The following is a 25,417-nucleotide window of genomic DNA, read 5'->3' on the forward strand; positions in this document are numbered from 1 at the left end:
CATGCACATCATAGAGTGCATGTACGTGGCCTCGCCCCTCCACACAGAGGCTAAATAGAGTAACAATATTTTTTAAATTTAATTAAAATTTTTGTCTTGGTGGATTATGGGGTTTATTTTCATCATGTGCAGAATGCTGAAGAATCGACTGATGTCTGCGGTAAACACAAATGTGAGGTGCTGTGACTCTTCCAACTTTTAAAATAAGTTAATTTTCTTGTTGTGCAACACAGCACTGGTGTTCTCTGGTTCAAGCTGAGAAATGCATCTGGAGCAGACAAGCTACCGAGGAACTTGTTTAAAAATGCTGCATTTCTTCAGCCACAACAAAGGAAATAGATGTCATTTTCCAAAATCAGGACATTTTATGTGTTTTTGTCAGGCTGCGATGATGAAACAGACTGAAACAAACATGTAAGATTTCAGTGTGTGAATGGTTTTCCATCCATTTTCTTCCGCTTTATCCGGAGTCGGGTCGCGGGGGCAGCAGCTCAAGCAAAGCCGCCCAGACCTCCCGATCCACACACACCTCCCCCAGCTCTTCCGGGGGAACCCCAAGGCATTCACAAGCCAGCCGAGAGATGTAATCCTTCCAGCGTGTCCTGGGTCTTCCCCGGGGCCTCCTCCCAGTGGGACGTGCCCGGAACACCTCTCCAGCGAGGCGTCCAGGGGGCATCCGGAAAAGATGCCCGAGCCACCTAAACTGACTCCTTTCGACGTGGAGGAGCAGCGGCTCGACTCCGAGCTCCTCCCGAGTGACCGAGCTCCTCACCCTATCTCTAAGGGAGCGCCCAGCCACCCTGCGGAGGAAACTCATCTCGGCCGCTTGTACTCGCGATCTCGTTCTTTTGGTCATGAGCCAAATCTCATGACCATAGGTGAGGATCGGAACGTAGATCGATCGGTAAATCGAGAGCTTTGCCCCCCTACTCAGCTCTCTCTTCACCACGACGGTCCGATACAGCGACCGCATCACTGCAGACGCTGCACAGAATCTGTCTATCGATCTCACGCTCCATCCGTCCCTCACTCGTGAACAAGACCCCGAGATACTTAAACTCCTCCACTTGAGGCAAGGACACTCCACCGACCTGAAGAGGGCAAAGCACCTTTTTCCGGTCGAGAACCATGGCCTCGGATTTGGAGGTGCTGATTTTCATCCCAGACGCCTCACACTCAGCTGCAAACCGCCCCAGTGCACGCTGAAGGTCCTGATTTGACGAAGCCAACAGAACCACATCGTCCGCAAACAGCAGAGACGAGATTCTGTGGTTCCCAAACCAGACCCCCTCTACACCCTGGCTGCGCCTAGAAATTCTGTCCATAAAAATAATGAACAGAACCGGTGACAAAGGGCAGCCCTGGCGGAGGCCAACATGCACTGGAAACAGGTTTGACTTACTACCGGCAATGCGAACCAAGCTCCTGCTGCGGTCGTACAGGGACTGGATAGCCCTTAGCAAAGGACCCCGGACCCTGTACTCCCGGAGCACTCCCCACAGGGTGCCCCGAGGGACACGGTCGAACGCCTTCTCCAGATCCACAAAACACATGTGGACTGGTTGGGCTAACTCCCATGAACCCTCGAGCACCCGATGGAGCGTGTAGAGCTGGTCCAGTGTGCTGCGACCAGGACGAAAACCACACTGCTCCTCCTGAATCCGAGGTTCGACCATCGGTCAAATTCTCCTCTCCAGTACTCTGGAATAGACCTTACCGGGGAGGCTGAGGAGTGTGATCCCCCTATAGTTGGAACACACCCTCCGGTCCCCCTTCTTAAACAGCGGGACCGCCACCCCGTTCTGCCAATCCAGAGGCACTGTCCCCGATCACCACGCGATGTTGCAGAGGCGTGTCAGCCAAGACAGTCCCACAACATTCAGAGACTTAAGGTACTCAGGATCATCCACCCCAGGAGCCTTGCCATGAGGAGCTTTCTAACCACCTCGGTGACTTCTGCCTGGGTAATGGATGAGTCCGCCTCTGGGTCCCCCATCTCTGCTTCCTCTTCGGAAGACGTGACGATGGGATTGAGGAGATCCTGGACGTACTCCTTCCACCGCCCAACAACATCCCCAGTCAGGGTCAACAGCTCCCCACTCGCACCGTAAACAGTGCAGGTGGAGAGCTGCTTCCGCCTCCTGAGGCGCCGGACGGTTTGCCAGAATCTCTTCGAGGCCGACCGATAGTCCTCCTCCATAGCCTCCCCGAACTCCTCCCAGACCCGAGTTTTTGCCTCTGCGACTGCATGGGCTGCGGCACGCTTGGCCTGCCGGTACCTGTCAGCTGCCTCTGGGGTCCCACCTACCAACAAAGATAAGTAGGACTCCTTCTTCAGCTTGACGGCATCCCTTACTTCCGGTGTCCACCACCGGGTTTGGGGATTGCCACCGTGACAGGCACCAGAGACCTTGCGACCACAGCTACGAGCGGCCGCATCAACAATGGAGGTGGAGAACATGGTCCACTCGGACTCCATGTCTCCAACCTCCCCCGGGATCTGGGAGAAGCTCTCCCGGAGGTGGGAGTTGAAGACCTCCCTGACAGACGGTTCCGCCAGTCGTTCCCAGCAGACCCTCACGATACATTTTGGCCTGCCAGGTCTGACCGGCTTCCTCCCCTCCCAGCAGATCCAACTCACCACCAGGTGGTGATCGGTCGACAGCTCTGCCCCTCTCTTTACTCGAGTGTCCGAGACACGTGGCCGAAGGTCAGATCATACGACTACAAAGTCGATCATCGACCTCCGGCTCAGGGTGTCCTGGTGCCACGTGCACTTATGGACACCCTTGTGCTTGAACATGGTGTTCGTGATGGACAAACTGTGACTAGCACAGAAGTCCAACAACTGAACACCACTCGGGTTCAGATTGGGGAGGCCATGCTTCCCGATCACCCCCCTCCAGGTCTCACTGTCGCCGCCCACGTGGGCATTGAAATCCCCCAGGAGAACAATGGAGTCCCCAGTCGGAGCGCTATCTAGTACCCCTCCCAGGGACTCCAGGAAGGTCGGGTACTCTGCACTGCCGCTCGGCCCGTAGGCCGAGACAACGGTGAGAGACCTGTCCCCGACCTGAAGGCGTAGGGACGCGACCCTCTCGTTCATCGGAGTGAATTCCAACACATGGCGACTGAGCTGGGGAGCAATAAGCAATGCAACCCCAGCTCTCCGCCTCTCCCCGTGGGCAACGCCAGAAAAATGAAGCATCCAGCCCCTCTCCAGGAGTTGGGTACCAGAGCCCATGCTGTGCGTGGAGGTGAGCCCGACTATCTTTAGTTGGTATCTCTCAACCTCCCGCACAAGCTCAGGCTCCTTGCCCCCCAGCGAGGTGACATTCCACGTCTCAACAGCCAGGGGCTGTGAGCATGGACCAGGCTTCCGGGCCACCCGCCCTCGACCACCACCCAATCCTCTCTGCACCCGACCCCCATGGCTCCCTCTGCAGGTGGTGAACCCACAGGAGGGCGGGCCCACGTTGCTCCTTCGGGCTGAGCCCAGCCAGGCCCCATGGGCTAAGGCCCGACCACCAGGCGCTCTCGCGCGAGCCCCAACCCCAAGCCTGGCTCCAGGGTGGGACCCCGGCTCCGCCATACCGGGCGACGTCTCGGTCCTTGATCTTTCACTGGTCATGGAGGTTCTGAGCTGCCCTTAGTCTGAATGGTTTTAATATTTAAAATAGTCTGTTTACATGAAGACTGCAGCTTTCAGTTGTAGAGCCAATCAGTGGACAGCATCAATGGACTTATTTCAACTTACGAGTAACTAACAAGTAACGTGTGTCAACAATCACATAACTTACCTACAGTTTATGGCCCACATATGCAGGATGTATGAAACATACGCTGGCATGTGTTGAAAATATTGTGGGCGCCCAAAAGTTTTCAACGCATTTGCTGTACTACACCACATACCAGTGTGCTTCAACATGCTCTTAACTTACACAAAACGTACCCATAACTTATAGGTACACCAGCATATTCAACATATTTTTCATACAACGGCACACACAGGCCTTGTCATCAAAGGTGTGACAGGGCCATTAATGAACTCCAAAACATATTCACTGACTTGGAAATGTTCATATAGCCATCCACGCCTAAATAAAACTGACTGTGAAAGTGACCATTTAATGTGAATTCATCTAAAGGTGACAAGAATCAAATAATTTTTTTTGTTTTTGTTGTTTGGCAACTTTGGACATTTAAATAAATATGAATCTACAAATGTAGTTAATTTACATTTGTTTCTCAGCATATTTAAAATTTATAGCCATCCATACCAAAACTTCCTTGATGGCCGTTCTCAAGGCATTTTCAGTCTCATGGATCTCCAGTGGTCGAGCAATGGCCTCAGTTCTCATTTCCTGTGATCATACATAAAAATACATACATAAAAAAAACATAAAAATTCTTAATCACTGCTTCACAAATGCTGACCACCTGAAAGCAAGAACATCAGAAAAACAAAGCCATACCACAGTTCTAGTCTAACTAGCGCCCACAATTCAAAAACCTGATACAGGATTTTCAATCAACAATGCTGATTTTCAAACAGCAATGCTGAGTTTTTAAGAATTGGGTGGGGGATAGTAGATATACAATGCCAATGGTGGTGGTGGGGGGAATGCATATGATGCAATAAAACAATTTAATAATCACAAAACATGAGACCCAAAATGGCCATACTTCAACAAATGTCTTAAAATTTTTTAATGGAAAATTTTATGTCAAACAACAACCCATTTCCCACTATGTAAACACACATTCTAAGTTTTCTACGTAAATACACGCTCTAAGTTTTCATGCAGCTGTCTGCATATAAATTGACACAAGGGGGAGCCCTAACCTCATTCAAGGAAGCCACACTGATTTAACCTGATTACAGCTATTCTGAGGCAGATCTGGATCACCATCATAATTTATTCATCTCTCCTAAACCAGGTAGTATCTTACTTTACTATTTCATTGAAATTCTTTAGCTACACTGAGATATGTTGTTCAAAAATAACCCTAGAAACAGACAAATTGGGGTGACCATGTATCCTCTGTCCCTAGGCTGGTTGGTGGATGAAACAAAACAGCAGAAAAATTCCAGTATTCTGAAATTTTGCATTCATCCTTCACACAAAGATATTTTGCAGTCTATCAAGGAAAAGTACAATTTGTTTTTAAATTAGCTGTGGAAAAGGATGCTTTTAAATTAAACTTGGAAAGAAATTGACATTATTTACTACATAAATGTGTCCTGTAAATATTCAATCTGTGATTGTGAAATGGAAGTCAAAAAATTTAAGTGTGACATGATTCTTCCAGAGCAAAGGTTTTCCTTGAAACCTCAGTACATTTTTCAGTGACGGTTATTAAAAGTGGAACGAATGAAAACTCAGCTGCGGTATGAGTGTGTGTTTGTGTTTTCTCTCACCCGCAGGTCCACTTCCTTTCCTAGTAAATCATAAAGTGAAGCTCCTTTGGCTGTGATGTCTGAGGCCAGTTGTCGAGCTGCTTTAACTTTCGAAACCTGATGATTTAACCAAATAAGACAAAATTTTAAATACAGGCTCAGTGTTATTTTTCCATATGATCAACAACTCTAAATTAATTTGACCATATGCAGTGCCAAGAAAAATAATGTGAACCCATTGGATATTACATGTTTGAATGTTGGAATATAAAGAATTTAAAAATAATAACACAAAAAGTATTAAAAATACACATTTCTGAAATGATGACCTTTAACCCCTACCACCAGCCTCATTTTAGTTTGTCAGTATCTCACAAATAAAGTGAAATTTCCCCATTGATGGGATATACAACCCCTGGCAAAAATTATGGAATCACCGGCCTCGGAGGATGTTCATTCAGTTGTTTAATTTTGTAGAAAAAAAGCAGATCACAGACATGACACAAAACTAAAGTCATTTCAAATGGCAACATTCTGGCTTTAAGAAACACTATAAGAAATCAGGAAAAATAATTGTGGCAGTCAGTAACGGTTACTTTTTTAGACCAAGCAGAGGGAAAAAAATATGGACTCACTCAATTCTGAGGAAAAAATTATGGAATCATGAAAAACAAAAGAACGCTCCAACACATCACTAGTATTTTGTTGCACCACCTCTGGCTTTTATAACAGCTTGCAATCTCTGAGGCATGGACTTAATGAGTGACAAACAGTACTCTTCATCAATCTGGCTCCAACTTTCTCTGATTGCTGTTGCCAGATCAGCTTTAGAGGTTGGAGCCTTGTCATGGACCATTTTCTTCAACTTCCACCAAAGATTTTCAATTGGATTAAGATCTGGACTATTTGCAGGCCATGACATTGACAGCTCTCCAAGGTGTGATCACTCCTTTTTAGATGCAGACTAACGAGCAGCTCTGATTTGACGCAGGTGTTAGTTTTGGGGATGAAAATTTACAGGGTGATTCCATAATTTATTCCTCAGAATTGAGTGAGTCCATATTTTTTTCCCTCTGCTTGGTCTAAAAAAGTAACCGTTGCTGACTGCCACAAATTTTTTTCTTGATTTCTTATAGTGTTTCTTAAAGCCAGAAAGTTGCCATTTGAAATGACTTTAGTTTTGTGTCATGTCTGTGATCTGCTTTTTTTCTACAAAATTAAACAACTGAATGAACATCCTCCGAGGCCGGTGATTCCATAATTTTTGCCAGGGGTTGTACAGGCTTGGAAGGGGTTAAACTGAGAGTGAACATTAATCTCTGAAATAAATAATAATATAAAAGCCAGAATGATGGGTTGCATAAGCAATGGCACCTTACAAGTAAATCATCACTTTTACGGTCAGTTTTCTTCACACGAGTCAGGAGATGGATACATGATCCTCCTCAACACCACTTCATCGTGGAGCTGTACAACTCACTCACTCACTCATCTTCAACTGCTTACTCCAAATAAGGACTATGGGGGCTGGAGTCTATCCCAGAAGTCATAGGGCGTGAGGCGTGGAACACCCTGGACAGGACACCAGTCTGTCGCAGGGCCACACAACCACATTCACACCTGCACACACACTTACTGACAATTTAAAGCTTCCAATCCACCTAACCCGCATGTCTTTGGACATGGGAGGAAACTGGAGCACCCAGAAGAAACACACAAGCACGGGGAGAAAATGGAAACTCCACACAGAAAGGCCACAGGTGGGAATCAATCCCATGACCTTCTTGCTGTGAGGCAGCAGTGCTAACCACTAATCCATCATGCTGCCAAAGCTGTACAACTGGTGATGCAAAATGGAAAACTTTCACGATGCCCAATCTGTCCAATTGTAGCTACAGAAGCCTATAACTTCTTCTGGATTGTCTGGGTGTCTTGGTGGTTTTCCTCACCCATCTCTTGCACTTTCTAAAGATTATGTGAAGGCAGATGCCTCCACTAACCATCCAGCAGGTGGCAGACACATCTACAGTGTCCTCCAGAAGTATTGGAACACTTGGTATTTTACATATTTTAATTTGTTTATGTCATTTCAAATACAAAAAAATAGGAATTTCTAAAATTATCCTCCTTAAACTCAAACTGAAAGCAAATCTCTATAACTTGATATACAGTTGTATGTAAAAGTTTGGGCACCCCTGATGATTTCCATTATTTTCCTTTATAAATCATTAGTTGTTTGGATCAGCAATTTCAGTTAAATATATCATATAGCAAACAAAGTGATATCTGACAAGTGAAATGAAGTTTACAGGATTTACAGAAAGTGTGCAATAATTCTTTAAACAAAATTAGGCAGGTGCATAAATTTGGGCACCCCAACAGAAAAAAAATACATCAATATTTAGTAGATCCTCCTTTTGCAGAAATAACAGCCTCTAAACACTTCCTATAGCTTCCAATGAGAGTTTGGATTCTGGCTAAAGGTATTTTGGATCATTCTTCTTTATAAAACATCCCCAGTTAAGACAGACTTGTTGGTTTCCGAGCATGGACAGCCTGCTTAAAATCACACCACAGATTTTCAGTAATATTCAGGTCTGGGGACTGAGATGGCCATTCCAGAACATTGTACTTGTTCCTCTGCATGAATGCCTTAGTAGATTTTGAGCAGTGTTTAGGGCTGTTGTCTTGTTGAAAGATCCAGCCCCGGTGCAACTTCAACTTTGTCACTGATTCATGAACACTGTTCTCAAGAATCTGCTGATATTGACTGGAATCCATGTGCAGGCATTGACTTTAAGCTTTTTAGTGTACTTGTCCATAGGACAAGTAACCCTGGCAGTTTACTCGTCCTATAGGAAAAGCTGGTTGTCTGGACAAGTAAGCGCCGCAGGTGCGAGCCGCGTGAAGCATGCCAAAGGCACCAATGGCGCGTGTCACCTCGGGGTTTCCAGGGGCATGCTACTGTGGAAGTACTGAAATTACACTTTTTCATAAATTGCTTCTCTCCTGTGTGGGTGGTAAAATTCAAATTTCAATGGTTTTAGATGCACTGAAAGCAAGAATAATAGACAAAAAAAATTACACTTATGTTGTAATATCAAAGTTCTTTTTTGTATTTTTCTGTCTATGTTAGGAAAATAAATAACACTGAAAAGTTTTAAAACACATTAATATTTGATGGACATAGCATTTGCTCTCTTCTTTTAAAATGACACACTGTACCTTTAGTCCAGTAAGAGTCCAGGCAGAGTTTTTCTGTCATGTTGACAGTTTAGCTTTTTTTTTTTTCCAACATTTTTGAGTGGAATTGCATATTTATTTTTAAAAAACAATATAACCCCTAATTGTCTTGTTTGAACAAGAGCTAAATCTGGACTGATTTGACTGTCAAATCAGAATCAAATTTATTGCCAAGTAAGTTCTCACATGCAAGTAATTTGATGGGGTGTCATTAGTAAATGGACTGCATTTATATAGCGCTTTTCCATCTGCATCAGACGCTCAAAGCGCTTTACAATTATGCCTCACATTCACCCCGATGTCAGGGTGCTGCCATACAAGGCGCTCACTACACACCGGGAGAAATAGGGGATTAAAGACCTTGCCCAAGGGCCCTTAGTGATTTTCCAGTCAGGCAGGGATTTGAACCAATGATCTTCTGGACTCAAGCCCAACACCTTAACCACTAGACCATTAGTGCATAAACAACAATAATAAAAAGAAAATGAGAAAAAAAAAAAATTCTGGAAGAAGGATGTTTCTGTGTAGGCTTTCAGTTGTCCAGGTGGTTTCCATAGTAGAGAAGCTTGAATCTTCGACTGGACTGGGTTGCTTGACGCGAGGACGTTTCGCTTCAAATCGCAGAAGCTTCCTCAGCTAAAATTCTTGCTCTGGTGGTCTGACTTCTGTCTTGACTCTTGTGACTCTTGTAGAGAAGAATAATTCTAAGACAGAAGTCAGACCACCAGAGCAAGAATTTTAGCTGAGGAAGCTTCTGCGATTTGAAGCGAAACGTCCTCGCGTCAAGCAACCCAGTCCAGTCGAAGATTCAAGCTTCTCTACTCTGGAAGAAGGAGTAAATTCGCACTTTTAATGATGAAATCATGGATGAAAAACTTTCTGAATCAATTTTTCACACTTTACTGTTTCACTGAGGCTGTGGTGAAGATGATCATTTATTAAATTTACTTTGCTGCTTTTTACCAAACCAATTTTGGGTTCCAATAATTAGTGCTAAATGTATTCAAATCAATAAAATGACAAAGGTGTCCAAATTTATGCACCTGCCTAATTTTGTTGAAAGAATTATTGCACACTTTCTGTAAATCCTATAAACTTCATTTCACTTCTCAAATATCAGTGTGTTTGTCTGCTATATGATATATTTAACTGAAATTTCTGATCCAGACAACCAATGATTTATAAAGGAAAATCATGAAAATTATCAGGGGTGCCCAATCTTTTTGCATACAACTGTGAATTAATTAAAAATGTAAAAGCCAAGATGATGGGTTGCATAATTAATGGAACACTTTCATATAATACCTGTAAATAATCAGTTTTATTGCAGTTTTCTTCAGACAAGTCAGGGGATGGCTACATGAACATTTCCAAGTCACTGAATATGTCTTGGACTTTATTTACATCAGTGATGAAGTAGTACCAACAGTATGGCACTCTATGGTAAATTTGTATGGAGGAGACGGTTCTCAAAAACTGAGTGACTGTGCAAGAAGGAGAAGAGTGAGGAAAGCCACCAAAACACTCAGACAACCCAGAAGACGTTTCAGGCTTCTCTAGCTGTGATTGGAGAAATTGTGCATAGTGCATGTTTTGCATTTTGTATCCCCAGTTGTACAGCTTCATGATGAAGTGGTACAGATAAGTATTTTCTTTCACCAAAACATCAAATCTAGGCTTGCATCTCAGATGTACCTTCTGGCAAACTGTAGCTTAACTTTCCTCCTCTATACCTGGGGAGGTGACGGTCTAGTGGTTAAGTCATTGGGCTTGAGACCAGGTTCAGATCGGTTCAAATCCCAGCCTGACTGGAAAATTACTAAGGGCCCTTGGGCAATGTCTTTAATCCCCTATTGCTCCCGGTGTGTAGTGAGTGCCTTGTATGGCAGCACCCTCACATTGGGGTGAATGTGAGGCACTATGTCCAATCTGTCCAATTGTAGCAACAGAAGCCTATAACGTCTTCAGGGTTGTTTGGGTGTTGTTTGGTGGCTTACCATCCAGCAGGTGGCAGACAAGGTGCTTTGCAAGATAATAGCATTTATTGTTTTTGAGTTATTCTCTACACAAGCTGGCTGGGATGTACTTAGTCAGCCCATCACTATGTTTTTGGTTTCCTAATCCTATGCTGTTACCACCGCAGGGAATACTGCTATCAGTGTGTACCTGTTTGAAAATGATATCACTTCAAAAACGTCACAACTTGCACCTCATTACTCAAGCTTAGGAATGAAATAGCCAGGATTTAGAAAGTAAAAGATAACAGAAAAATTATACAACTGTAAAAATCTTACCCGTGAGCCGAGGTCAAACTTGAACTTTGTGTTAGTCTCCTCGATGAAGTCTTCTGGTGCCATCTGCTCAATCTTCATGGCGTTGTAGAGCACTGAGGTGATTTTCAGCATCTCCTTCACTGCGTAGCCATCAGCCTGGTACAGGTGCTTTGTGTTCAACTTGATGTGAGCTTTTGCTGCCTACAAACAAGTGTGTGAATGATTAGTAAACATGGACCAAAAGCAGGACGCTAATATTCATAGGAAGAAAAAACAGTAAACACTGTACAAAATGAAACTGTCACCATAAACTGAGCCACAGCCTTGATGAAGAAAATTCTGTCTGACTGTGTGTCCACATCGGTGGGAATATCCATCTGAGGCTCATATCTGCATGTGGAGATAGAGACAAGGGCGATGAATAACAGGATTGACGAGTACAAGATCTTCTGTGCAGATTTAGGATTTAAAACTGAATACCTTTTTATAAGCCATATCAGAATTTCTGCAACTAGTGTGAAGTTTGGAGTTCTAAAGTTCTCCAGTGATATTAAGCGAGGATAGCCCAAGGTCTTCATCTGCTCTGTAAAATCTGCCAAGTGAGATGTACAACACTTGGAAGATGCACAGTATAGAATATTTATGACAGAAAAATCACAAAGGAATAAGTAGAAATCTCTTACTGCGTAAGTCTCTGAAAGACATTTTGACCTGTGATTGCTGCACTGTAAGGTGTGCAAAGGTTCCTCCTTTGGGGAATGGTTCTGTTGAAACAGGCGGTAATACTTGTTATACATGAATATGATAAAACAAAAATAAAGCTCAGTATGCAGATATTACATGATTCAATGGTAAAGGGACCACATATCTAGAGTGCTTTTCCATTTGATGCAGACACGCGAAGCATTTTATAATGATGCTCCACATTAACACACACACACACACACACACACACACACACACAGCTGTTGCCATGTAAGGTGCTTGACTGTACAGTAGTGTTCAGAATAATAGTAGTGCTATGTGACTAAAAAGATTAATCCAGGTTTTGAGTATATTTCTTATTGTTACATGGGAACCAAGGTACCAGTAGATTCAGTAGATTCTCACAAATCCAACAAGACCAAGCATTCATGATATGCACACTCTTAAGGCTATGAAATTGGGCTATTAGTAAAAAAAAAAAAAAAAAAAAAAAAAGTAGAAAAGGGGGTGTTCACAATAATAGTAGTGTGGCATTCAGTCAGTGAGTTCGTCAATTTTGTGAAACAAACAGGTGTGAATCAGGTGTCCCCTATTTAATGATGAAGCCAGCACCTGTTGAACATGCTTTTCACTTTGAAAGCCTGAGGAAAATGGGACGTTCAAGACATTGTTCAGAAGAACAGTGTAGTTTGATTAAAAAGTTGATTGGAGAGGGGAAAACTTATACGCAGGTGCAAAAAAATTCTAGGCTGTTCATCTACAATGATCTCCAATGCTTTAAAATGGACAAAAAAAACAGAGACGTGTGGAAGAAAACGGAAAACAACCATCAAAATGGATAGAAGAATAACCAGAATGGCAAAGGCTCACCCACTGATCAGCTGCAGGATGATCAAAGACAGTCTGGAGTTACCTGTAAGTGCTGTGACAGTTAGAAGACTGTGTGAAGCTAATTTATTTGCAAGAATCCCCCGCAAAGTCCCTCTGTTAAATAAAAGACGTGCAGAAGAGGTTACAATTTGCCAAAGAACACATCAACTGGCCTAAAGAGAAATGGAGGAATATTTTTTGGACTGATGAGAGTAAAACTGTTTTTTTTTTTGGGTCCAAGGGCCACAGACAGTTTGTGAGACGACCCCCAAACTCTGAATTCAAGCCACAGTTCACAGTGAAGCATGGTGGTGCAAGCATCATGATATGGGCATGTTTCTCCTACTATGGTGTTGGGCCTATATATCACATACCAGGTATCATGGATCAGTTTGGATATATCAAAATACTTGAAGAGGTCATGTTGCCTTATGCTGAAGAGGACATGCCCTTGAAATGGGTTTTTCAACAAGACAATGACCCCAAGCACACTAGTAAATGAGCAAAATCTTGGTTCCAAACCAACAAAATTAATGCCTCGCAGATGTGAAGAAATAATGAAAAACTGTGGTTATACAACTAAATACTAGTTTAGTGATTCACAGGATTGCTAAAAAGCAGTTTGAACATAATAGTTTTGAGTTTGTAGCATCAACAGCAGATGCTACTATTATTGTGAACACCCCCTTTTCTACTTTTTTTTTAAACTAATAGCCCAATTTCATAGCCTTAAGAGTGTGCATATCGTGAATGCTTGGTCTTGTTGGATTTGTGAGAATCTAATGAATCTACTGGTACCTTGTTTCCCATGTAACAATGAGAAATATACTCAAAACCTGGATTAATCTTTTTAGTCACATAGCACTACTATTATTCTGAACACTACTGCATGTGAGAGCACTTGAGGGATTAAAAATCTTACTCAAGGACACCTGAGTGATTCTTTTTGACTGATTGGGGAATTGCACCCATGACATTTTGGTCATAAGCACCTTTCTCTCATGCTTGAAGCAATAAATAATACAACATGAAAAGGAAAACAAACAACTAAAAACCAAAACCAAAACATGAGTGCACGCTCATGTGCCAAGCATCCCCCACTGGTAATTTATATCAGCAGTTTCAACTGGCTTCTTTAACCCTGCTACCAAATTGGAATTTGAGCAAATAGAACACTGGCAGTTTTGTTTTTAAAATTTAAAATGGGAAATATAAATTATGCTAACCAAATACTAATGTGTTTCTGCCTGATTTGTTAAGGTAGGGATATGAAAAAGCACATGAATTGCATATCTGATTAAAGCTTGGAATGTTCTCTATCAGGAACTGTCATTACTTTTCCACTTAGTCACGTTTCCTTTCCACACACTTAACGCCAACTTCGGACAAGTTTTTACATTGCGTTTTGCATTGCAAGTTTTTTGCATTGTGTCCATGAAGAAATCAGGTGTCTGGCGATGCACAGCTGCATGCACTTCTGCATCATGAGTGTAACAGTGTCTCTTCAGGTGTTCTTTTAGCTTGGAATGAAGTGAAAATAAAAAAGTCCCGCACTCCATCTTACTTGCTGTAGAAAAATTTATTCAGGACTGTATCACCAATGTTTCGGAACTGTGGCCTGTGTATCCAAACACTTTTCTTTTTCTTTTTATAATTATGTCTGTACTTGTTCTGTACTTTGACTTTTTCATGGATATTTGTATTTAGGTGCATTGTGCATTTAACTGCCCCACCCTTTTTAAGATGGGTACCTGGAGCTCAGTCTTCATTTGCCTGATGAAGGCCACAGTGCCGAAACATTGGTGATACAGTCCTGAATAAATTTTTCTACAGTAAGTAAGACGGAGTGCTGGACTTTCTTATTTTCACGTTTAGCTGGGCTTGTGCCTTATCTCCTACGCACCCGTTTGAGGAGTCTGATGTGCGAAGTTTTCGCTCTCAGCTTGGAATGAGGTAAAATGTCAAAGGTCACGATATCTGGACTGTATGGCATGTGTGGTAAGAGCTGTAAAAATTTGAGCTGCTGCAATGCAACCTGTTTGTCGACTCGTGGACGAGCACTGTCATGCGTCCTTTCCAGGACAAACCTGCTTCAAGTGTACATGCAGCTTTTGCAAAGTGTCCACATAGTGGTCAGAGTTAACAGTGTTGCCATGCTCAAAAATTCTTTGAGGTACCCACAAAGCTCGTTATTAAAATAATTGCGTTGGAGGCAGAACCTTTCTGCTGGCCTTCACATAATCAATTCTGTGATCAGTGAAATGGCAGCCCTTAGTGGGTCTTTGTGAATTCCACTCATGCTCAAATTCGAACTAATCTGAAATGCATTGAATCTGCGAAGTTGACAAACATGAACAACACCCAAATTGGACCTGGACCATATGAGATTTGTGCTACTGCCCAAGACTCCTGGAAGTGCACAAACCTATGCTCGGACAGCAGATGTATTGTTCAATTTTTCAAACTTTTTAAGTACTTCACAAAAATTCCACAGTAACCCAAACCCTTAATCTAATCCTAACGCTACAATAAGAATCTGCATGGTTGCTAAGCAACTAATACAGGTTGAAAGCATTGTTCCGACAGTGGATGTATGGAGCACTATTCCTGAAATAGCAGTCAGACTCAAAAGTTAAAATATACAAATAATGAATGTCTATGAGTCAGTGGTGCGAATATTTCATGAAGACCATATTCGCCTTGTTGAATGGGTTGTTCCAGCTTTCACCGAATTAAATATTCATTCCATTGAAAGAATGTGAAAACATTCATTATTTGTTTTAGCAATTATTTGTTTTATATAATGGCTACAATATATCCTTGTCATTTGATATTTTATTAATTTATAAACTGAAAAGGGACTTACATTTTGGTGTTCCATTGCTGCTAAAGTCCAAATTGTGATGTGTAGTCCAGTGATGCTGTGCACTGACTTCGGACTTCCATAAAAAAATTAAAAAGACTGTAGTTCCTCAGTCCAGCCAAAAATCACATCAGCTGTTCATCTCTTCATGCATCCAGACAGCTTACAACAGATTGGATTTGTGTGTTCCAAGAATTAGCAGCGTCACTTAGCTCCAGCAAATCATCGTCTCGATAGAGTCGTTGTCCCCCCGCGTGTGCGCGCACACACCCAACCAGGTCAGCACTTGTGCGCACGCGTACAACCAAAAAAAGACTGTGTACATCCTCAGTGCAGCAAAAAAAAAAAAAAATCACGTGAGAAATTAGTCCAGCTTTTCATTCTTTCTTCCTGCTAACAGCCTCCAGACAGTGCAGTGGATTTGTTTTGTGTGTGCATGCGTGCACGTTTTGTGTGTCTGCGTGCATGAGCATGTATGGGCGTGCGTGAACATGTGTGCGCGCAAGCATGTGTGCGCGTGCATGTGTGTGTGTGTGCACGTGTGCAGAGTGCAATGGTACCAAACGTATGGAACCAAACTGCACTCTAAATGCAATACAACACAAATGGGAGGAATTAATCCATGTCATGTGACATACAAAGCACCAATTAAATGACAAGGATCCACTCAGCCATTATATAATAAACAATATCTGACTTTGTCCCAGTTCAGAAACTACACGGAACACATCAATTTACAACGTGCACTTCAAGTTTGTTGAAGATGTGTTCAAGCTTGCTCAAGTGATCATTGTTACAAATTTCAATACTATGTTGAGTCAACTAGGCAGTCCTTGGAGGGTCTTTGTTGAATGCAGATCATGCTCAAATTTGAACTTGTTTGAGATACACTCAATTTAGTGCAGCAGCTAAGAGAATATTTAGAGCAAAATCTTGCAAATGGTGATACAAGCATCAAATTTGGCACAAATACTCCTTAGACATTACTCTTGAAAAAACTGACTAGCCACTTGAATTTTCAATAGGCAGCCAGATAGGGGTCAATTGAAGAATTACACAGGGGTCAAAATTAAAAATGCTCGTGGCCGACACCACAATTCGGTTTTGGGTGCTCTCAAGGGGATCAAGACCCTGGTGTCCTAGATTAGGGAATGAATGCTCACTAACTAGACAACAGACTGTCACTGTCACTGCTTGTTCATGTGTGGTGGTTTGTTCCGGCATGTTTTATGCTGGGTCCCCGTCTCCTCGGTTTCTCACTTCACAGTTATTGCTTTCACCACTTGTCTTTCGTTTTTGTCTGTCTTCGTGTCGTTTTGGTGGTCGGTCCCTCCTGGTAGAAGTTGTCAGTCGGTTTGAGTAGGATGTTGTAGGGTGATCGGGAAGGGCGGATGGGGGTCACACAAGGCACACCACATTCACTCACGCACTACATACCTTCTGTCCTGCAAGAATAAATTGCATATATGTGTATTAATGTTCATAAATGGTTCTGCCAGTGTGGCATTTACCATTACTCTATATGCAGACAGGGGAAAAAAAAAATTAAAAATGTTACAACCAAATTGAAAATTATACTTCATTATTTGTCTGATCATAGCAATTCCAAAAAGGTATAGTTTTGACTATCTATGACTGAATGTTCAGGAGTTATGGGGTAAAAACTGAAAAAAATGATTTTGGTGTTTTAACCCATAAGTCCTGAACAATCAGTCATAAGTGTTGTGAAAGTGTAGGAACACGGACCCACAACAGGGGGCGCAAATGAACGGACAATGGAGGAAGTCAAATAACACTTTACTGTTGTGAATAAGCACAACAGACACAACAGATTACAATAATAGACAAAGAAGTCAATTCACAAAATGTGTCACGTGGGCAGGCTCGAAGATAAGAGACGTCTGTCCAAAGCAGAACCGGAACCACACGATTTCCTCCGCCACCGAACCCCGGGAATATTGGAGCCGCCAAGTCCCGAACTCCCAGGTGGCCACTGCGTCCGCGTGTCGGATCTGGTACTGCTAGCGAGGAACAAAAACAGTTAAATGTGGGTGCGTTTGCACCCAGCAACACGTATGGCGGGAAAACCACCTCCACCTCTCGTCGGAAGAAATGTCTGCTATTCAACGCACAAAAGTAACAAAGTGTTAATGTCAAAAAGACAACACAGCCGGCTGAGTACTGTACCTCCTAGGTAGAGCGATATCTCGGCAAAGAGGTGGAGATGTCGTCTTGCTGATATACCACTGCAGATCAGATGATTGGTGACAGCTGTCGTAGGTGATAAGTGACAGCTGTCACCCCGGCTGCTCCTGTGAGGCGGCAGCGCCCTCTGGTGCCTGGAGCCCGCACTCCAGGCAGGGCGCCCTCTGGTGGTGGTGGGCCAGCAGTACCTCCTCTTCAGCGTCACACAACAATAAGCAGTCCAAACTATACCTTTTTGGAATCGCTATGATCAGACAAATAATGTAGTTTAGTTTTCATTTTGACTGGAGCATTTTTAATTTTGACCCCTGTGTAATTCTTCAATTGATCCCGACCTATTGAAAATTCAAGTGGCTCGTCAATTTTTTTTTTTTCAAAAAAAAAAAAAAAATAAATAAAAAATGGTGGTGCTTGTATCACCATTTGTGGGATTGTTTCGGTTATCTGCTGCACTAATTAAGATGTCCAGTTTAAATTTAATGAAAATCTGATACATTTTCTTCAAATTATCATGATGCAGAGCAGTAATCTTCAGTGAAAAGTGGACAAACTTGGACAGACAAGATTATGCTCAAATTCAAACATTTCCAAGATACCCTGATTTGGGATGTTAAGATTTGCTGAAAATCTGGTAACTTCTTGTTCGAGTTATCATGGACAAAATAATGTGAACAAACTTGGCCACACAAGATTATGCTCAAATTCAAACATTTCCAAGATACCCTGATTTGGGATGTTAAGATTTGCTGAAAATCTGGTAACTTCTTGTTCGAGTTATCATGGGCACAATAACGTGTGACTGATGTTTGGAGACAGAGGGAAACCTGTCTCCAAACATGACAGGCAGACTTTAAGGAACTGTCAGGACTGCAGGAAAAACAAAAAAATCATCGGCGCCAGCCTGCCCTCTGTCCAGGACTTATACCGGTCCAGGACCAAGAAGTGAGCTGGTAACATCTCTGCAGACCCCTCAAACCCTGGACACTGCTTAAACTCCTCCAATCCGGTCGATGTTACAGAGCTTTGTGCGTGAAAACAACTAGACACAGGAACAGTTTCTTTCCACAGGCCATCACACTGATGAACAATTTCACCTGCCAAAAAACTCACTAATTCATATACCTACATCATGTACATTTGCACAAATTTTTTTTTAATTGCACATTTTAAAATTTTCACATTTTTACTGTGAATTTAGTGCCTATTTATACATGCTCGCACAGAGAGAGTACAGTTCAAACCGGAGTAAAATTCCTTGTATTCTTGTAGATACTTGGTGAATAAGGGCTATTCTGATTCTGATCCATGGAGGCACAGACAGAGCGTATTTCTGGCCTCATGAAGATGCAGTTTAATCAAAGCCGTGTTTATTTTAACCACTTTTTATTTGGCAGGAGGTTTGAAAACAAATTTGAACTACTGGTAGGTAGTCAGGAGGATATATAGAAGGCCACCCAGTGAGGGGGCTATGGGTATTCAGCCTGTTAACTATTTAGAGAATAACCCTGTTGTGTGTGGTGATTTGCAGACATTAATGCTGGATTTTACAGTCACAAATTGAGTTTTACTGGTGACGTGTCATCGGAGCCTGTAAAATGGCTATTTGCAACCGTAATCAATCAATCAATCAATCAATTTTTTTTATATAGCGCCAAATCACAACAAACAGTTGCCCCAAGGCGCCCCATATTGCAAGGCAAGGCCATACAATAATTATGTAAAACCCCAACGGTCAAAACGACCCCCTGTGAGCAAGCACTTGGCTACAGTGGGAAGGAAAAACTCCCTTTTAACAGGAAGAAACCTCCAGCAGAACCAGGCTCAGGGAGGGGCAGTCTTCTGCTGGGACTGGTTGGGGCTGAGGGAGAGAACCAGGAAAAAGACATGCTGTGGAGGGGAGCAGAGATCGATCACTAATGATTAAATGCAGAGTGGTGCATACAGAGCAAAAAGAAAAAGAAACAGTGCATCATGGGAACCCCCCAGCAGTCTACGTCTATAGCAGCATAACTAAGGGATGGTTCAGGGTCACCTGATCCAGCCCTAACTATAAGCTTTAGCAAAAAGGAAAGTTTTAAGCCTAATCTTAAAAGTAGAGAGGGTGTCTGTCTCCCTGATCTGAATTGGGAGCTGGTTCCACAGGAGAGGAGCCTGAAAGCTGAAGGCTCTGCCTCCCATTCTACTCTTACAAACCCTAGGAACTACAAGTAAGCCTGCAGTCTGAGAGCGAAGCGCTCTATTGGGGTAATATGGTACTACGAGGTCCCTAAGATAAGATGGGACCTGATTATTCAAAACCTTATAAGTAAGAAGAAGAATTTTAAATTCTATTCTAGAATTAACAGGAAGCCAATGAAGAGAGGCCAATATGGGTGAGATATGCTCTCTCCTTCTAGTCCCCGTCAGTACTCTAGCTGCAGCATTTTGAATTAACTGAAGGCTTTTTAGGGAACTTTTAGGACAACCTGATAATAATGAATTACAATAGTCCAGCCTAGAGGAAATAAATGCATGAATTAGTTTTTCAGCATCACTCTGAGACAAGACCTTTCTGATTTTAGAGATATTGCGTAAATGCAAAAAAGCAGTCCTACATATTTGTTTAATATGCACTTTGAATGACATATCCTGATCAAAAATGACTCCAAGATTTCTCACAGTATTACTAGAGGTCAGGGTAATGCCATCCAGAGTAAGGATCTGGTTAGACACCATGTTTCTAAGATTTGTGGGGCCAAGTACAATAACTTCAGTTTTATCTGAGTTTAAAAGCAGGAAATTAGAGGTCATCCATGTCTTTATGTCTGTAAGACAATCCTGCAGTTTAGCTAAGTGGTGTGTGTCCTCTGGCTTCATGGATAGATAAAGCTGGGTATCATCTGCGTAACAATGAAAATTTAAGCAATACCGTCTAATAATACTGCCTAAGGGAAGCATGTATAAAGTGAATAAAATTGGTCCTAGCACAGAACCTTGTGGAACTCCATAATTAACTTTAGTCTGTGAAGAAGATTCCCCATTTACATGAACAAATTGTAATCTATTAGACAAATATGATTCAAACCACCGCAGCGCAGTGCCTTTAATACCTATGGCATGCTCTAATCTCTGTAATAAAATTTTATGGTCAACAGTATCAAAAGCAGCACTGAGATCTAACAGAACAAGCACAGAGATGAGTCCACTGTCCGAGGCCATAAGAAGATCATTTGTAACCTTCACTAATGCTGTTTCTGTACTATGATGAATTCTAAAACCTGACTGAAACTCTTCAAATAGACCATTCCTCTGCAGATGATCAGTTAGCTGTTTTACAACTACCCTTTCAAGAATTTTTGAGAGAAAAGGAAGGTTGGAGATTGGCCTATAATTAGCTAAGATAGCTGGGTCAAGTGATGGCTTTTTAAGTAATGGTTTAATTACTGCCACCTTAAAAGCCTGTGGTACATAGCCAACTAACAAAGATAGATTGATCATATTTAAGATCGAAGCATTAAATAATGGTAGGGCTTCCTTGAGCAGCCTGGTAGGAATGGGGTCTAATAAACATGTTGATGGTTTGGATGAAGTAACTAATGAGAATAACTCAGACAGAACAATCGGAGAGAAAGAGTCTAACCAAATACCGGCATCACTGAAAGCAGCCAAAGATAACGATACGTCTTTGGGATGGTTATGAGTAATTTTTTCTCTAATAGTTAAAATTTTGTTAGCAAAGAAAGTCATGAAGTCATTACTAGTTAAAGTTAATGGAATACTCAGCTCAATAGAGCTCTGACTCTTTGTCAGCCTGGCTACAGTGCTGAAAAGAAACCTGGGGTTGTTCTTATTTTCTTCAATTAGTGATGAGTAGAAAGATGTCCTAGCTTTACGAAGGGCTTTTTTATAGAGCAACAGACTCTTTTTCCAGGCTAAGTGAAGATCTTCTAAATTAGTGAGACGCCATTTCCTCTCCAACTTACGGGTTATCTGCTTTAAGCTACGAGTTTGTGAGTTATACCACGGAGTCAGACACTTCTGATTTAAAGCTCTCTTTTTCAGAGGAGCTACAGCATCCAAAGTTGTCTTCAATGAGGATGTAAAACTATTGACGAGATACTCTATCTCCCTTACAGAGTTTAGGTAGCTACTCTGCACTGTGTTGGTATATGGCATTAGAGAACATAAAGAAGGAATCATATCCTTAAACCTAGTTACAGCGCTTTCTGAAAGACTTCTAGTGTAATGAAACTTATTCCCCACTGCTGGGTAGTCCATCAGAGTAAATGTAAATGTTATTAAGAAATGATCAGACAGAAGGGAGTTATCAGGGAATACTGTTAAGTCTTCTATTTCCATACCATAAGTCAGAACAAGATCTAAGATATGATTAAAGTGGTGGTAATCCAGCATTAACGTCCACAAATCATCAGACACAAGGGTGTTATTCCCATTCTAATCCAATTCCAACGTTTGCATGGATCCATATCTACCACTGAAGGCTACATCTTAATCTGCATAATAATATAGGTCGATTAAACTGTTACGCAGGCAAAGGGTGTGGTCGGCTTGTCAAAGCTTACCGTAACAACAGCGTCTTCATGCCAAAGTGGAAACTCTGAGCAGAACTGACATCAATACTTTCGTATGGTATCTTAAATTAATCCATTTTGGCAGCATTGCTCTGGCAGTTTCGCTCTGTGCCATTATTTACATATGCGGACAGGGCGTGGAGTAAAACATCAAACGTGAAACGGTTTTTAAAATTTTGCCACCGTCAACGCGATGTTTTATGGTCTGAAATCTCACACGATTAACCAATCAGATTTGCAGAACAAATGCAATTGGATTAGAATAATTTTCAACTCAGTAATGGCCTACAACCTGCTGCCATGGCAACAGCCAGGCTGCAAATCAAACAGCTTATTCACAACAGCATGGTACACATTTTTTAATCATTTAAAGTAAAGATTATCTTAAATTACACGCATATTTTAAAAAAAGATGCTGACATGACCTGATGCACAATTCATTTGGCATTTTCAAATGTATTTGTTATTTTCTCTTACGCTCACCGGATTATTCCATATAAAATATTAAACAAGCTCAAAAAGCCAAATAACTTTTTAAAAGGTCCTTAGTAAATGTACAGTTTACCAGTAAGAACGCAAAATACTTCAACCTTCCCTTCGTTCCTCCCGTCAACATAACAAACCAAATCAAGTTTCAACTTCCGCTGCTGAGATGTCGCGATTCACTTCTTCTTTACGACCTTTGGCATCCAGCGTATTGGTTCATTATCGCCACCTTCTGTTCTGGAGTATAGGTGCATAGACTGACATTGGTGCGCTGATGATCGAATTTTACTGGTGCAGTACTGCTGGTGGTCACAGGCGGCGACAAGTATCAGTAGACGCGTCACGTGATTGCTACCACAGAAGCGCTTTTGTCGTTATGGAGCAAGTTAGCAGCAGCAGCAGCAGCGAGCCGCTTCACACCAACAACAACAACAGCAACAACACACTGGCTGGAAACGAAGCTGTAGCTGGCGGCTCCCACAGCAAACGTTTAAAGGAGTTGGAGAACGCGGCCCTGCAGACCTCTTTAATCACGCGGATGGAGACGGACTCCCCGATGGACGCGGGCAGTGACACGGAAGCGGAACAGCAACAGGCGGCGGCTGTAAGCAAACAGCGGCAGGTAGAGGAAAGAACGCTGACGGACCACTTAAACAAACGGCTGCTGTCCTCTTTCCTGGACAAACTGAACCAAAGAGACCGAAGTCTGGGCGGCGTGCAGCAGCTGGACTGCGCCGTGGCCGACGAGGACTCCAACAGGGCCGCGGAGGAATGGTGAAGAAAAACAGCAACGTCAGAGTGCAGCTGCATCCACTGGACCTTTTTACCGTGTCAACATTCGTTAGAAAGATCGTCATGCCAGCTTTTGTACACAGAAATATCCACTACGAAATATGAAAATATAATAAATGACTGTTGTTGTTGTAATGTGTATAGTGCCTTTGTAACTTCCTGATTACTTTTTGAAATGTTGAAAGATTTCTCTCGTCTATCAGACTTGCTATATGTGTGTGATGGAGGCCAGCAGGAGGCGCTGTTCATGTAGAATAGAATAGAGCCTTTATTGTCATTGTACATAGATACACTGAAATTTGTCCTCTGCATTTAACCCATCCTAATTACAGTTAGACACAATCCAACCACGAGGAGCAGTGGGAAGCCACAGTCCAGCGCCCGGTAACCAACTCCACGTGTATAGGAGAGAAGCTTGAATCTTCGACTGGACTGTTGTTTCACGTGAGGACGTTTCGCTTCAAAACGCAGATGCTTTCTCAGCTAAATTTCTTACTCTGTTAGTCTGACTTCTGTCTTGACTCTTGCAGAGAAGAAAGAAGAATCAAGACAGAAGTCAGACTACCACAGCAAGGAATTTTGCTGAGAAAGCTGCAATTTGAAGGGTATGAAGGGTCAAACTTTGACCCTTCATAGAAGGGAAACATCCTCGTGTCAAGCAACACAGTCCAGTAGAAGATTCAAGCTTCTCTACATGTAGAGACGCTGCCTTGGTCAGGGGCAGAGAAAAGGAGCAGACCCTAAATAAACATGTTTTTGATTGTGGGAGGAAACCCATGCAGACACGGGGAGAACATGCAAACTCCACAAAGAAAGGGCGGGATGTGTTCCTATGATCTTACTGTGGGGCACTTGCTATATTATGCATGGTGACCCCAAGAACGCTAATGATATTGGGGTCAAAAGGCCAAGGCTACTGAAGTGTATTTTAAAAAAAATCTTGAGTTCTTTCCAAATTGCCTCATCGTTATCAAACTTGGTATGTGTGTTTGGTATGGTGACCGCAAAAAGCTTATCGACTTTGGTTTCAGAATCAATGAACTATTCAATTTAAATTCAATTCATTTTATATATAGTGCCAAATCACAACAGAGTCGTCTCAAGGCGCTTCACAAAACAATTCAAAAACAAAATTAATTAAAAGATTAAAAAAGCACAGTAAAAGATTTTAAAACTTACAGTAAAAGTAAAAAGCAGAGTAACATAATATGCTACCCATATAAAAGGGAAAATAAGTGTGTCTTAAATCTGGACTTGAAAGTCTCCACAGAATCTGACTGCTTTATTGTTGCAGGGAGATCATTCCACAGAACGGGCACGATAAGAGAAAGCTCTATGATCTGCAGACTTTTATTCACCCTAGGGACACAAAAGTAGTCCTGCATCCTGTGAACGCAAAGCCCTGGCTCGTATGTAGGATTTAATTAGATCAGCTATGTAGAGAGGTGCCAGTACGTGAACAATTTTATAGGTTACCACATTGTTGTAGCAGAACCTTAAAATCCGATCTCACTGACAGGAAGTAGGGATGGGCAAGAAACCTTGTGAGGCTTTAGGATCTTCTTCCTGATTGTATCAGAAAAAGGTTTGAGGCATCAAAGCATCAGGGACAACTGGCGTCATTTGGTGGTTTGCTGCAATTATAACAGGCAAAAAAAAACCCCTAATGAAACAGTATTGACACATCCATGAAAATGGAATGTTATAAAATGTTATGACCGGGAGAATTCATTGTCTTACTTGATTATTAAAGAAATCGAATATGTTTACCTGATTGTTTCTTGTCTATCATTTCTAATGTGTACTAATTGCAGAAAGAAGGCATTTTCTCTACCTATAGCCTATAGTTTAGGGTTGAAACTATAACTGACAAACTCCACATACAGTGAGGAAAATAAGTATTTGAACACCCTGCGATTTTGCAAGTTCTCCTACTTAGAAATCATGGAGGGGTCTGAAATTTTCATCTTAGGTGCATGTCCACTGTGAGAGACATAATCTAAAAAAA

At 42.2% G+C, this 25,417-nt stretch overlaps 1 protein-coding gene across 2 annotated transcripts in view; it reads right to left on the reverse strand.

The window, feature by feature from the left end:
* Window positions 1-22,777, reverse strand: part of cluap1 (clusterin associated protein 1) — a 41,369-nt gene extending 18,592 nt beyond the window's left edge. The window contains exons 1-7 of one of the 2 annotated variants that reach the window (XM_034180032.1): window positions 22,697-22,777; window positions 11,601-11,681; window positions 11,398-11,509; window positions 11,223-11,307; window positions 10,939-11,118; window positions 5,423-5,518; window positions 4,281-4,364 (exon numbers count right to left, since the gene is read on the reverse strand). In XM_034180032.1, the coding sequence (XP_034035923.1) occupies window positions 4,281-4,364; window positions 5,423-5,518; window positions 10,939-11,118; window positions 11,223-11,307; window positions 11,398-11,509; window positions 11,601-11,622 (579 nt within the window). In that variant the 5' untranslated portion in view covers window positions 11,623-11,681; window positions 22,697-22,777. Of the gene's footprint in view, window positions 1-4,280; window positions 4,365-5,422; window positions 5,519-10,938; window positions 11,119-11,222; window positions 11,308-11,397; window positions 11,510-11,600; window positions 11,682-22,614 lie in introns of both variants that reach the window. The other variant, XM_034180033.1, reaches the window with a different exon arrangement.
* Between the last annotated feature and the right edge of the window lie 2,640 nt (window positions 22,778-25,417).

This window comes from Thalassophryne amazonica, chromosome 10, assembly GCF_902500255.1.
Source record: "Thalassophryne amazonica chromosome 10, fThaAma1.1, whole genome shotgun sequence".
Classification (NCBI taxonomy): Eukaryota; Metazoa; Chordata; class Actinopteri; order Batrachoidiformes; family Batrachoididae; genus Thalassophryne; species Thalassophryne amazonica.